Below are 14,204 nucleotides of genomic sequence, written 5' to 3'. Positions count from 1 at the left end.
ATCAGCGAGGCGTCAGCCTTGTTCTGGCTAGTGCCCACACCTGCGCTGAGTTAGCCTTGGTCTGGCTAGTGCCCACACCTGCGCTCTTCCCCTTAGTCGCGTGCGGTGGCTCAGGAGAGGCAGGCTTGGAGGACGGAGGTGGGTCGGGCCTGCTGTTGGCCAGGGAGAAGGATTAGCGTGGAGGATCACTGTGGAAGAACGTGTATTTCTGAATACTGTGCCTAGGATGGGTTTCATTCTGAAGTCTGACGAGTCACCAGAGGGTTTTGAACACAGAATTCTCTGGTTGGAGTGGCAGCAGTGATCGGTCCAGGGAGTGTTGCAGTGAAGCCTGGTGGAGTGCCTGCAGGAGCCTCTGACGTAGATGCGTGGTGGGCTCGGCAGTGAGGTGGCCCAGTGAGAAGCTTCTGGCTTGTGTACTTGCATTATGCTCAGTTCACCACCCAAGACCTAAGTTTGAGTTCTTTAGCCTCCAATAAGTGTTTTAGGCAGATTTGTTTTGTTGTCATTTATGAGGGGAGCAAATAGGATTTTAGGTTAATTAGCTTAGAGTCGAGGCAATCCCACCTGGATTCCTTGTGAAAGACATTTTAAGAGAAAGGAGGCATGTGACAGAGAGTGCCTTCTGCTCGAGTTAACAGACCCCTCGACCCGTGCCCACACTTGAGGTTGGGATGTCAGTGGGATTATGGGGAAGAAGTTAATGTAGAAGAAGCAATAGGAGAGAGACAGAGAAAAAAGGGGGCCTTGGAGATAGGTTCAGGGAGTAAGCCTGGATGAGGTGCTGCTGCCCACTGCTCTCCTGATTGCAAGTCTCATGGGGTACCTTCGAATCTAGGAGAAAAAGAACAGAGATACAAGGCATGGGTGTGCTCTAGCCATGGGTCCTGCAGATGGCTACCACTTGTGCTGGACTTGGAGGTGGTATCCAGGAGAGGCCTAGCTGCAAATCAAGGCTGGCTGCTGCTAGTGCTGAGCCTGTGGCCACTTAGCGAGAGGTCCTGGACATGCCAAGGCCAGATGCTTGTTTGAGAGATTTTAGGAAAGTCTGAAGCATGAGCCAACACAGGCCATTTGTATGGAAAAGCCACTGGAAACTGCTTGGGTGGGTGGGGTCTCAGGGAATCACCAGGGTGGCAAACCGTGTGAACCAGGTTGGAGACTCAGAAATGGTGCCTGCCTGCCAGCTCTGTGGGGAAAGAGCTCAGCAAAGGAGCAATGGCCTCTATCTGCACTTCTGTCTGGGAGAAAGCTGCCCCTCTGCTTCTCACCCTGAAGCCAGACAATTCACTTCCTCCCTGTCTGTCTCCAGTTCCTTTCAAGCTGCTCCCTAGAGCTGGAGCTCAGAGGGAGTGAGTCTGAGTAAGTCCGTGGGCAGGCCCTTTAAGAGGAACTGCCTGGGACTCCAGAAGCCTTCCATCTCACTCAGCCTCAATCCCTGCTGGTTTTTACATCCCACAGTTATGGGGACTTCTCTTCCCAGCTCTGGAACCTTGGGATGGAAGGGGGGGACTGTTGTGGGACTGGGACCCCTTGCTCCTCTGGGGGGACCTCTGCAGCCAAGCTATCCCTCCTTATTTTTATCCACCATACATGGGTGTGAGACTAACCCATTCAATGCCTCTGCCCCTCCTGTCAGTCTTGATGTGGCTTCTCCTTTCTATCCTTAGTTGTAAAACCTCTCCCAACTGCACTTTGGACTCGGGCTTTTTATCTTGATTCCTGGGACTTCTGATAGGTCTGCATGTAGTATGCTTATCTGGCCATAACTTTAGAGAGTTGTATAAGATCAATAAGATAGTATACCTTCTAATAAATTACCTTGTGGGCGCTGGTCTTTCAAAGATCAGATGAAGAGATCTTAACATAGAGATTGTAGAAAATTAGAAGGGAACCTTGAGAGATATTTAGTCCCACCTTGTCTTTTCACAGTAAAAAACAACCAAGGACTAGCTGGTCCTGGGCGCCTGGATGGAGAAGGTTGCCTACCTGGCCCTGGCACTCTTCTGCCTCCTGATCCCGGTGCTTCCATCATAGAATGATACCTCCCCTCCTGTGCTCGAAGTCTGTGTCGACCTTTGTCCATGGAAAACAGCCCATGGAAAACAGCGTTAACTCGTAATGCTTTCTTATGTATAAAAGATGACAAAGCAGAAGGAAGCAATAAAAAAGAAGTGAATAGAACAGTCAGGTTCTAAGCAGGGGGTTCAGTGGGTACACCCACTGCCGGGATTTACTTCTGAGGTCAGACTGGGGAAGGTTTAGCAATGTGTCTTTAGACCCTTGCAATCCTTTGTTCCCCGAGGGAGCTGCTCCCCCAGTTCAACTCTGCTCAAAGGCGGGGGCCTGGGGGAGGCTCTGGAGTCCTGTGTTCTCAGTTACATCTTTCTCAAGGCCCTGGGATGCGAATCCTTTCTTATTTGAAGTTAAGGAGCTCGAAACCAGTGGTCCTAGTTACACATCAGAATTACCTTGAGAGCTTTGTAAAAGGCTCCTCAAAACTCTGGTTTAATGGTCTGGAGGAGGCTAGAAGTTAGCAGCTGTTACAAGCTCCCAGGTGATCCAGTTATGCAGCTAGAATGGGAACTACAGCTCCCAGCTAGTGGTTCAACTAGTGGTTCTTACCCCTAACTGCATCCGATCACATGGGAAGCAACCAACCTATTATTGCACCGCTGGGCTTCACACCCAGAAATTTCTGACTCAGTAGAAAGTGTGGTGTGGGGCTTATGATTTCTAACAAATTCCTGGGTGATGCTGCTGCTGCTGGCTTGGGACTGCACTTTGTAAACCACAGTATTAGATTTTCAAAGGTTCTGTGATCCAGGACTTGGAGGCCCTGCCTTGATGGTCCATCCTCAGAGTTTTCCTTCTGAAGGTCTGGGGTGGGCTCAGGAATTTGCGTGTCTTATAAGTTCCCATGTGATGCTTATGCAGCCGGACTGGGGAACACACTTTGAGCACCAGGGCCAGTCCTTGGGTTGGACACTGGGATGAGATCAGGCACAAGGCAGGCCACCTCAAATCTCTCCCCACATGGTGCCAATTGGCCACCAGAAGCACCATCACCAGGAACATTCGAGGTTGCCCTAAGCTTTAGGAGGAAGCAGGGACCTGCAGTTTACCTGGACAAAGAATAGCATCTCAAGAGTGTTTGTCTAGAATGTAGTAAACAGTGGACATGCACAGTGTGGTCAAATCAGACCTGGAACGTTGGAGTGGGTCTGTGGGTCTCCTCTAGGCCAGGTGTGTCCTCATTGTGTGCACAAGAGGACACTGAGGCCCCCACAGTGAGCTGCCACCTGGAGCTTGCACCCCAATTCTGGGGTGCTATCCCACTGTGCTGAGGTGAATTCTGAGGAATGGGCACGACTTCCTCAGTCTGTAGAGAGGTCTAATGCATGGATCCAGCAGATGCCATGGCCACAAGAAACAATGATGAGGCTGGACTAAATGACCCCTAGACTTCTGGCAGTGGTTCCCGAAGTGTGAGCACTTGTTGGAAATAAGAATTCTTAGAGCCCTCCCCGCCCCCCCTCCAGGTGGCCTGCTGCTGGATCAGAAACCCTGCCAGCGATCTGTGTGGTAATAGGCCCTTGGGGTGACTCTGGTTGGACACAAGTTTAAGCAGTGGCTGAGGGAAAGCCAGTGTGGTGGTGTGCCCTGAGGCCCTGGGGGCAGGGCTGGGAGCCTGCGGTTGGGTTTATGGAGGCCTTGGAATTGGCAGGGCGCTTGTGATGGAGGAAGTCAGCTTGGAGAGAAGCTGCTTGGAGAACTGCAGCCAGGAGTGCTCCCGGGTGCACTCCTCCTCCTCTCACCTGGTCCACCTGAAATGATCGAGGCTCAAGTCATTTCAGCTTAAGCTTTATTCACGCTCCCCTGTCATTATGTGTTTTGCTCAGAGCAAACTTGCCTCAGCCAGCCCAAGATCTATTTTCAGTGATTCTGAAACTAATGAACTTTCATTGATTAGGGCTTTAATGTTCTGATAGTATTGGTAATTGGTTTTTCTTCTTCTTCTTCTTCTTCTTCTTTTTTTTTTTTTTTTAGTTAGTGACAGGAGTATGGGAAGGCAAATACAACTTCTTCTGTCAGGGTACACGCAGCGCGGGCGAAGCAGATATGAAGGTACTGTCCCTCTTTATTTATTTTAAATCGTTTTTTAAATTTAAAAAAATATTGCACAAAAGAACAAAGACAAAACGGCTTATAACCTCACTGTCCAGGTCTTCCCTGTTGACATTTTTAAGAGACCCTTAAAAAAGCAGTATGTACACATAATAATGAAATTTGAACAACATGTAAAGGTACAAAATGAAAGCTAAAGTTTCCTTCTCTGCAAAAGTAAGTCCTATTAACAGTTTCCAGGGGGGAAATGCATGCATTTACCCATAGTTATGCATTGTTTCTGTAAATGGGATCATAGAATAACGGCTGTTCCTCTGAGCGTCCTCTGCCTGGTGGCCGGCAGATTCTGACGCCCTCCCTGCGTGTTTGTTCTGACATAAAAGGAGGAGCGAGCTCCGCAGGGGCAGCCATCTCCTTAGAGCACCCTGTGACACCCAGGTGGGCGGGGACCTGACACTGGAAGTTCCAGTTCCTTTTTTCTTGGCCTCGTGCCCTGTCCCCTGCCCCACGCCAGCCCCTGAAATCAGGAGTCCCTCTCAGGTGGCTTTTCTGTCCCGATGGCTCTGCAGGCTCCAAAGAAAACAGGCCAACTCCAGTGTTTTGAACTATGAAGCCTCCTGGTATTTAGTCTTGAAGGGTGTCAGTGGCCCTTTTAAAACCTCCCCTGCTGTTATTTCAAACCTCCCCACACCGTGCTCTTTGGTTAAAGCCACTTCTGAGCGACCAGCAAGTGGCTTTAACCAAAGGTCTGTAGGGGCCAGCAGGGCGCTCGGGCTTCTTCGAGCCAACATGGGGCTCTGGGGTGTCGGGAAAGGTGTCAGGGGAGATGTCCCAGAGAAACACCGATGGCCTTCCTCCTAGATTATCCGTGTCCTCTGGTGGTACTACTTCTCCAAACTCATCGAGTTCATGGACACCTTCTTCTTCATCCTGCGCAAGAACAACCACCAGATCACGGTCCTGCACGTCTACCACCACGCCTCCATGCTGAACATCTGGTGGTTCGTGATGAACTGGGTCCCCTGCGGCCACTGTAAGTCTCACGTAGCGGGGGCTTGGGGACAGGTGTGAGCAAAAACTCCCAGTTGAAACGAAGGCTCGTAGACAAGGAGCCGTTTCCATAGATTTCTAGGTCAAACACTTGAGTGTTGTGTCGGGGATGCTTCTAACCAGAGTCTGTGTGGCCTGTGCGCCCAGTACGCGGCCACGACCTCTTCCTAGTTTAGTGAATGGTCTGTGCTGATCTGGGTAGCAGGAGCGAAATAAAAAATCCCCAGCCTGGGGCATGTTAAGAAACAGGGACAGTGTTCTCTGCCATGCAGGGCGGCAGTTCCAGGTTATTTCTGATATTTCTCTGCCACGTGGAAGATGTTTGACTGGCGGGCAGGCCAGGAAGATGCAGTCACACCTTGGAGTGAGCGCCAGAGAACAAGGCTAATTATGAAATAGAGCTTTTGCTACGGGTTGCATCAGGGAATCCGCACATTTTCTAATGTCATGACCCTCACGTTCCATGAAATACATTAAGCAGGTTGTGGGTGGCTTTGGGAAGCTTATGATCGGAACTCTCCTGTTACTGCCAGAGAGTAAGTTGTCACCTTCAGGTTCAGCATGGGAGTTCTCACAAGTGTCGCAATCAAAATTCCTGTCACCCGTCACTGACAGATTTGACTGAGAACCTTGATTCTCTCTTTTTTTTTCTTCTCCTGGGTTAGCACTGCCCTTAATTAAGTCGGTCCACCAAGATTCACACAGTCATGGAATTTTAGAACTAGACAGGACTTTCCACACACAGCTCCTTTCAGCTGAAGAGAAAACTGAGACAGTAGGAGGGTTGGTGCAGGACCCTCGCTAGTCTTGTTTCTTTCCTCACCATCGATACTCTATGGCTGAGGGTTAACTGACCTAACTTTCTCACGGAAACGGCACCTCATTACCGTTGAAGAGTGTTTTACATTTTCCAAGAACTTATAGGACGACAGATTTTAAGCTGGCCCATGAGAAACAACCAGAGAATGAATGTGACTTGTCCAGGGTCACACAGCCAGGTGCTGTCGTAGCCAAGGATACAAACTCACTCCCTGACCCCAGCTTTGTTCACCTCCGACTGCACGGGGAAACGCCAGGCGGCTTTGTTTGGTTGCCTGCTGTGGAGGAGGAGGAGGACAGAGAGTCTAAAAACAAAACAAAAAGTGAATCCTACTGGAAATTAAAAATCATGTGATAAAGGCGGGCCTTTCATCTCTAAGGAACTGGACTCTTATCTGCATTAGCAATAAAAATATATGGCCTCAGTACTGCAGTCCTGGGAGTAATTAGGAAGTGACTTCAAAGGCCTCTCCAACGCTCAGCCGTGTGCAGGGACAGCCAGCTTTGAGCACAGCGCCCTTCGCTGTCTTCCCAAGCCTTCAGCGCAGCAACCTGGGGCCCTGGGCTCGCAGAGAAGCAGCTCCCTCAGGCAGTGGGTGAGGCTCCGGCGGCAAAGCCTTCTGGTGTCAGAGCAGGGCAGGTGCTTTCATGGCGGCTGCGTTAGATGCCCACCGGGAAGCGACAGCTGAGCCTGGGCTTGGAGCCCCTGATGCTGCCCGGCCACGTGGAAAGTGAATTCCGATTACACATCTGAGTAGTGTTGCTCAGTGTTGGCTGGCCCCTATTTAGAATCCTCTGATTTTCAGATTTAAAAAGAATCTTGGGTTTTATTTTATTACTTGTTATGTATAAAACACTGATGCATCCTCCTCTCCAAACCCTCTCTGTCCCTGCAGCTTATTTTGGTGCCACATTTAACAGCTTCATCCACGTCCTCATGTACTCATACTACGGTCTGTCTTCTGTCCCTTCCATGCGTCCGTACCTCTGGTGGAAGAAGTACATCACTCAGGGGCAGCTGGTGAGTGACTCAGCCTCTGTCCCCAGCACTCACTGCCGGGGTCACAGAGCTCTTCCCGGGGGTGCTCTTGCTGCCTTCCTGGCGTGATTGATGTTTAATAGCACCCACACTATGCCTTTCCCACCCTTTCTCATTTGTTCCAATTAAACATGGGGAATTTTCTTCATTTCAATCGATGGAGCAATGGTGCCCTTGGGTGTACAGCTAGTTGAGCTGCAGAATGAGGACTAGAAGCTAATTTTCTGACTTCAAGTTCAGTCCTTTGTTCTTAGTTTGTGCACAAAGCATGTGTGTATATGTGTGTGTGTGTGTCTGTCTAGGTGTTTTCTAAATATAATCCAGAATCCAAAGTGAAAGCTGTCTGTCTGTGTTCCCAGGAGTTTGAGAAGGAGCCGTGGAGTGGCATGAATGCAGGGTGCTTGTAGCTTAGTAGGCAGCGAGGGTATTTGCTAAGGCAGGTGCGGCGACCTCTCAGCTCCGGGGTGATGGAGCGCCTGGGGTGAGAATGACACCCGCTATGCTCTGCAGCCCCTCCCAGGGTTCGCAGTGCCCGGGACTGTCACACCTGCTGCTGATTTCTCACCATCCTTTCCTTAAGCTTTCCCTAGTTGTCAGTATCTTATAGACCCCTATTCCTGTCCCCTCGTGAATTCTTCCACAAGCTCATTAATGCTATCGCGACTAATGATACACGCTGACATTTGTGGAATCGACTATGTCGGGCACTCGTGCTAAGTATAAGTAAGCAGTTTGACATGAATTGTTCCAGTAGCCTGACCTCATGTTAATATCCCCATTTTGCAGAAAAGGGCCCTGAAGCAATAACTAGCTGGGGGGAGGAAAGTGAGGGGGACGGACTTAGACATTACACCCGCTGCCCTGGCCCTGCCTGTTAACACAGTTTTCTAAAGAAACCAAGCGGATTCAGATCCCTCCAAGTCGATTGAGATTTTTCAATATTTAAAAATAACAATCTGGGAAAACAAATCAGAGAGCTGAGCCCTTGATGTGTGTGGCATTTCATTATCACCTCCTGCCTGCGGCTCTGCAGTCCTTGTGAGCTTTTCCTCTCCCCGCACCCCCAGGAGGGATAATTGTTCCTTCATCTTCTCGTTAAACTCGAAGAGCAGCGAGGAGGAGATTGGCGTGTACCACACAGCCGCAGGTCCGCAGAAGCAGAATTTAAAAGAACCAACCGGGGACCCGGGAAGTGGCCTCCTAGGAGGCTCTGCCCTTTGGGGCAGAAGGTCGTACCAGTTTGCCGAGATTTATTTTGAGCACCTCTCCTAGTTATGACTCAGCCTAGAGTTCTTACCTTAAAAAGGAGAAGAAGAAAAAGAAGAAACCAGTTTTTTATTTAGGAACACCGGTAGCTAGGCCCATAATCCAGCGGGCAGAGCCCCGCCCTCTGTTATTCCTCCTGAAGATGCCTCCTCCAGCAGCCACACTTTAACACTCTTGCCTTGGTTTCCCAAGCACTTCCACATGCTTTTCAAGATTTACTCATCAAAAACTCATCGTTTAGTCATTCTATGGACTTCCCATTATGTCCTGATAAGAGTTTAAATCTACTTGTCAGCCTTCACCAAACCTACAGGGAACAGAGACAAGGAATAGGGAACGTGTCCAGCGGGATCGGACATTCTGCAGTGACATCACTGGTTCCCTTTAAGCATGCGCCCCACTCCCTTCCTCCCTTAAAGAAGCAACTTGCATCTCTCTCTAGTATGTCCCTCAAGTTTCCGTGTGTGTTTTGGTTGTTGTTGTTGTTGTTTTAACATTTTCTTTTTGTCTCCAGCTTCATTGAGACATAAAATATTGTATACGTTAAAGGTGTACAGCAAGCATGTCAGACTCAAAGGCTAACACAGGCCAAATAACCAAGACGTGCAGCCCAGGGGCCGCGAGTTTGACATACAATGATTTGATAATATGTGTGTTTTATGAAATGATCACCATAGTATGTTCATTTAACATCCTTCACCTCGTGTAGTTACATGATTTTTTTCTTGTGATGAGAACTTTAAGAAGTACTCTGAGCAACTTTCAAATACACAAGACAGTATTGTTAACTATTCCCTGAATTGCAGGAAAGGTGGTTTAAGTAGCTTGGAGGGGAGGAAGAATGTACATAAGACAGAAAGATAAATAGTTTGGGTAGTTTGGGATGAGTTTAGTGTCTGCTTCGTGTTTGTGGTCCCTACAGAAAGGTAGATAAGTGTAATTCACAAGTGGGGGTGCAGGGTAGGGAGCCAGTCTGGCATGGCCCCGTGTCCACGGCTGCGCCCCAGGCTCAGCTGTGTCCTCTCTCTCCCCAGCTTCAGTTTGTGCTGACAATCGTGCAGACCACCTGCGGGGTCATCTGGCCATGTTCGTTCCCTCTTGGTTGGTTATATTTCCAAATCGGATACATGATTTCCCTGATTACTCTCTTCACAAACTTCTACATTCAGGTAAGTCTCCCTCCTCGGTGGCAGTCGGGCTGTGGGGCTTTATCAGCAGAGGCCGTCGCCTGTTTGTCTAAGGGGGGGCGGGTAGACTCCGGGCAGTGGGCACTAACTTAGTCACAGTGGCAGGGCAGCCCCTGCCTTTGGGAGCGGAGGGTCCCTGCTAATGTAGAAGATGCTAAATCTGTCCCGGACCTCCCGCGTTCTAGATTTTGGCAAGGGAGGTTTGGGATTTATGTGGGAAAGCAAAACTGTTCAGCAGGTTCCTGTGTCGCTTCCCTTAAGACCTGCGGCAGACACGTGGTAGGTGATTTTCAGCCAGAAGTCTCACAGCCCCGCTGCTCTGAACCTCACGGCTAAATTAAATGTCCAAAGAAATCTCCATCACAGTCCATCAGCTATAGATAGAAATCTGCCCTTTGTCCCAGTTTTCTTGCACATCCACTTCTCGTTTGCAGCTCAGCTCATTTCCAAGGGCATGAGGTAATGCAGGTTCTTGCTCACAGAGGGGTCCACTTAGGGCCGATTATCTCCGGTGGAGTCTGACCACTTTGCAGCCACTGCTGGTTCCCCAGCCTCCCATCAACCCTGGATGACGTGTGTTCCCGCTCCCGGAGGCAGTATCTGGTTCCAGGGCAGGCACAGGAGGTCAGGAGCAAGGGCAGAGGCCACAGAGGCCCGGGCAGTAGCGCCTGGTCGTGTCTAGCAGCCACCTGGCAGCTCAGCCACGATTCCGCTTCCCTGTGCTCCCCGGTACCTTGGTTCGCACATACCTGGAGGGAAACCAGGTTAGCGTTAGGGTGCCAGCCTCGCATAGCGCGGCCACGTGCTGCTATCTGCCCTGTGTCTTTCAGACTTACAACAAGCAGGGGGCCTCCCGGCGGAAAGAGCACCTGAAGGACCACCAGAACGGGTCCCTGACCGCCGCCAACGGACACACCAACAGCTTTTCATCCCTGGAAAACAATGTGAAGCCGAGGAAGCAACGGAAGGATTGAGGTCGAAGAGTTGCAAACCTCCCAACCACGTCGTCTGATTGTAAGCACAGTATGAGTTGTGCGCGATGCTCGTTAACAGCTGCTGTAACTAGTCCGGCCTACAGTAGTGTGATTCACGTAGGACCTCTTTCATCACTTCAAAACCCCTAGGAAATGTATACAGATTTAGACAAGTAGGCATAAGATTTTTAACATTTCTGGGCTCTCGCCGACCCCTGCGCCACGCCGCGGAGGGAGTGTTATTGTAGTATACGACACTGCTGTTGCCTTATTAGTTATAACATGATAGGTGCTGAATTGTGATTCACAATTTGAAAACACTGTAATCCAAACTGTTGTGTTTTTATTTTTACTGTAGATCATGCATGTGATTGTAAATTTGTACAATGTTACAGTAGAGAAACACACATGCCTTAAAATTTTAAAAGCAGGGCCCAAAGCTTACTAGTTTAAATTAGGATACGTTTCAAGTTTTGATTCATTTTCAATAGCTCTGATTAGAAAAATCAAAGACCGTGATTTATGAAATTAGCGTGTGACACATTTTCAGGTGACTTGTGTGTGTGAAATCAGAAACGGCACCTTCGGTTTTGTAATACTGGCTTTAAATCAGGCAGACTCAAATCTAGTGGAACAGTCAGTTTAACTTTTTAACAGATCTTATTTTTTTATTTTGAGTGCCACTATTAATAATGTAAAAAGGGGGGGAGCTCTAAAGCAGTCTTGATGAAACTTAAATATATATTCTTTATCTTCAGGATTTTAGGGAGTGTGTAGGATGAGGAGGCTATGTGTCATTTCGGAAGTGCTAAGTGTTTTCATATGGGAAACACAGCCCATTTTGCTTTCCACTCGTGAGAGAGAGGAGATCAGCTTTTCAAGCGGGAGGACTGATTGTGTGACATTTGACAGACTCCCACAGATGAGCAATGGTTGCCAGGGTCCAGACGCAGATTGATTTCTGTACTGCTATCTGTTTTGACACAAACTTCCTTTTAAAATGTGCCTCGCTTACCAAAATTAAAAAAATAAAGGAGGGCGGGAGGGAGGACTTCCATAAAAAAAGAAAAATGTAAGGTAAAATTAAACAGATAGCTATAGCATAAGAGAACTGGGAAATTGGCTAGAGATCATTTGTTTAATGTAAATCTAACAGCACCTGTCGTTTTTTCTGCTTAGAATCTAAAGGTTTGTTCAGAACCGCTTGTTTAAAAAGAATTGAGTACTTGTAAAGTCATGTCTCACACTTGTGAGGAGGCAGTGGTCAAACAGATACGGACTATTGTGTGTGTCATTTTAAAGTGTTGGGATTCAGTCTTTGAATACCTTCTCCATTGGAGGAAAAAATATTCCTTGAACCACTCGTGACCATCTTAGAAAGTCATTGACAATGTATAAATGAATTGTTGGTTTGGTATTTATGTAAATATCATGCTTTAATTTTGCACATTCATATTTTAGGGAGCCAGGTGGTTCTCTTATTAGTCTTGTGGGTTTTCTGTTTGGAAGGAGTCACAGCATCTGTTTACATTTACCTGATCAAACCTAGAATGTGTATATTTGTAAATGTATGTCCTCCTAGGTACTAGTTTGCGAAAGTCTTTACCTATTTCAAACAGAAACTATAACATTCGGTAGTGTGCTGTCAAAGTGTGCTTAGCTCATCTGGATATTCCCACACTGTTGCAAAAGGTCCGAACATTAATCATTAAAACATTTTTGATTACCTGTGCTTGCGTTCTACATTGTTTCTGTGCTGCCAATTATTGAAAGACTGGCAAAAAAGCCACTTTCTTCACCTTCTCAGACCTCACCCAGATAGATGTCAGTAATTTGGTGTGAAAGGTTATATTGCCCAGCTCACATGATGAGGAGGGATCGCCACACAGAAAGGCATGGTGGTAGTCCCCCGCTAATTCCTTCCTCTCTGCCTTTTCCCACAAAGGTCCTGGCTCTAAGAATACTCCTTTTTCCTTTCTTCCTTCTCTTCCCATTCCTTTCCTCACACTCCAGGCTGTTACTTTCCTAAGTCGAGACCAGAGCCTCACATGTTTTTAGTGTAGAGAGCCAGATAGTATACCTGGTTTTTAGTGTAGAGAGCCAGATAGTATACCTGGTTTGCTGACCCCCTACTCTAAAGTACTGAGGTCCCGCCTTGGTCCCAAGGTTGTATCACTTTCTTTGCCAAAGACCATTTCTTGTCCCAGATCCTGGCCCCTCCCAGCCCACCCCACTGTGGACTTCCAGGTCCATCCATGTCCACCGTGGGAGTGATGACATGAGGGGCCCCTCTTCCTTCCATCCACTTCATACCACACAGACTCCTGTGTAGGCTTGACCCAGGCTTCTGAGTGCCTTTAGTTTGTCAGTATCACCTTTAACCCTTTGTACGCCGTAAACGTCTGTAGACCCAAGTGGGATGGTTTCTGTTTTGGACGCAGTTAACTCGTTAAAATGTCATCAGAAACTGCACTTGGTATTTGGGATATTATCCGAAAAGTACAAAGGACAATTGGAGGTTTGCTGGTGATGATTAATCATATCCTGTTTTCCCCTCTTTACGTCCAGAACAAATTAAAAAAAACAGGACATAGCAGTCAAACTAATGGAAATCAAAATAGCTCATCTCTTGCTGAGACAACTGGATTGATGAAGCTGAGATCACAATAGGGCTCAATACCCTGACTCACAGCCCTGTTTACATAAGCTTACCAGGACTGGACCAGCCACATCGGTTCCTGGCCTGCCTCTCTTCTGATTGCTGGTCTGGTGATGAACTGGTAATGGAAATACTTTGACTATCAGCCCTGGGATTGACGCACTTAAACTGCAATCTCCCCTTGTAGTCAAATTCTGCCCCGATAACCTTGCCATGCCGAGAGAGTGTGCTCAGTGGCCTCTCCTGGTCTTGGCAATCAGAACATCGCCCTCCTCCCCTCAGAGAAGTGAGTGGGCAAGATGTGTGCCCACACTTTTCCCTCTCCTGTGTGGAAGAGAGAGGGCACGTTCGCTCACCTGTACGGAAAAGGGATATTCCCATTTCCCCTCTTTATCAGCCTTGCCATTCATGTGGAAAGGCAGGATCGCCTGATGTGAGAAGCAGGATTTGGGGGTCACATTGCCTGATTTTGGAATCCTACCTGTATGACCTTGAGACCCATTGCTTTTACTTTGCCGCTGTGTTCTCGTCAGCCAAATGAGAATAATGTTAGTACCTACATCATAGAGGATTAAATAGATAAAGGATACAAAAAGCCCTTGGAATCATCTCCTCTAGCACAGAGTGAACTATTGAAAGTGTTATATCTGTTACCTTCAAGATTGTGTTCTGCTCGATCCACCTCACTGGTCTCTACACTCTCAGCTAGCATTTTACTGGTATTTCCTTGGCTGATTGCTCTAGCGATTTTATCAGAGAGGGAAGGAAGTTAGCTTGGTATGACACTTTCTTTGTTGAATCAGGATCTGGAAAGAAACCAACAATCGTTAGGAGTCAAAATGCTCACCCTCTATATTCTAGATTTGGCCGGAGTTTACCATTAACTCACCATTCTGGAGTGTCCGGAGTCTACTTCATTTCCCCTTTGGAAAACAGGGTGGTGGCTTCAGTCCCTGGTCTTCTCTTCATTATTGCTCCCCAAGTTCTGACAGCGAGACAGCCGACACCCACAGGTTGTTTCTGTTTCTGGAAATGTTTCCTCTGAACTCATTTTCAAACACATGTCTCCTACTATCCCCTCC

The 14,204-nt window shown here is 48.0% G+C and overlaps 1 protein-coding gene across 6 annotated transcripts in view; it reads left to right on the top strand.

The window, feature by feature from the left end:
* The window catches only part of ELOVL5 (ELOVL fatty acid elongase 5), a 101,140-nt gene that overhangs the window by 70,212 nt on the left and 16,724 nt on the right, over positions 1-14,204 (top strand). For 3 of the 6 annotated variants that reach the window (XM_008140327.3, XM_054721915.1, XM_054721914.1), the window contains exons 4-8: positions 4,051-4,128; positions 4,990-5,161; positions 6,894-7,018; positions 9,337-9,471; positions 10,320-12,195. In XM_008140327.3, the coding sequence (XP_008138549.1) occupies positions 4,051-4,128; positions 4,990-5,161; positions 6,894-7,018; positions 9,337-9,471; positions 10,320-10,463 (654 nt within the window). In that variant the 3' untranslated portion in view covers positions 10,464-12,195. Of the gene's footprint in view, positions 1-4,050; positions 4,129-4,989; positions 5,162-6,893; positions 7,019-9,336; positions 9,472-10,319; positions 12,196-13,031; positions 13,104-14,204 lie in introns of those variants that run through there. The other 3 variants (XR_008557206.1, XR_008557207.1, XM_054721916.1) reach the window with 2 other exon arrangements.

The sequence above is a fragment of the Eptesicus fuscus genome, chromosome 10 (genome assembly GCF_027574615.1).
Source record: "Eptesicus fuscus isolate TK198812 chromosome 10, DD_ASM_mEF_20220401, whole genome shotgun sequence".
Taxonomy (NCBI): domain Eukaryota; kingdom Metazoa; phylum Chordata; class Mammalia; order Chiroptera; family Vespertilionidae; genus Eptesicus; species Eptesicus fuscus.
Note: the sequence above shows the minus strand (reverse complement) of the source record. Positions and strands in the feature narration are given on the sequence as shown.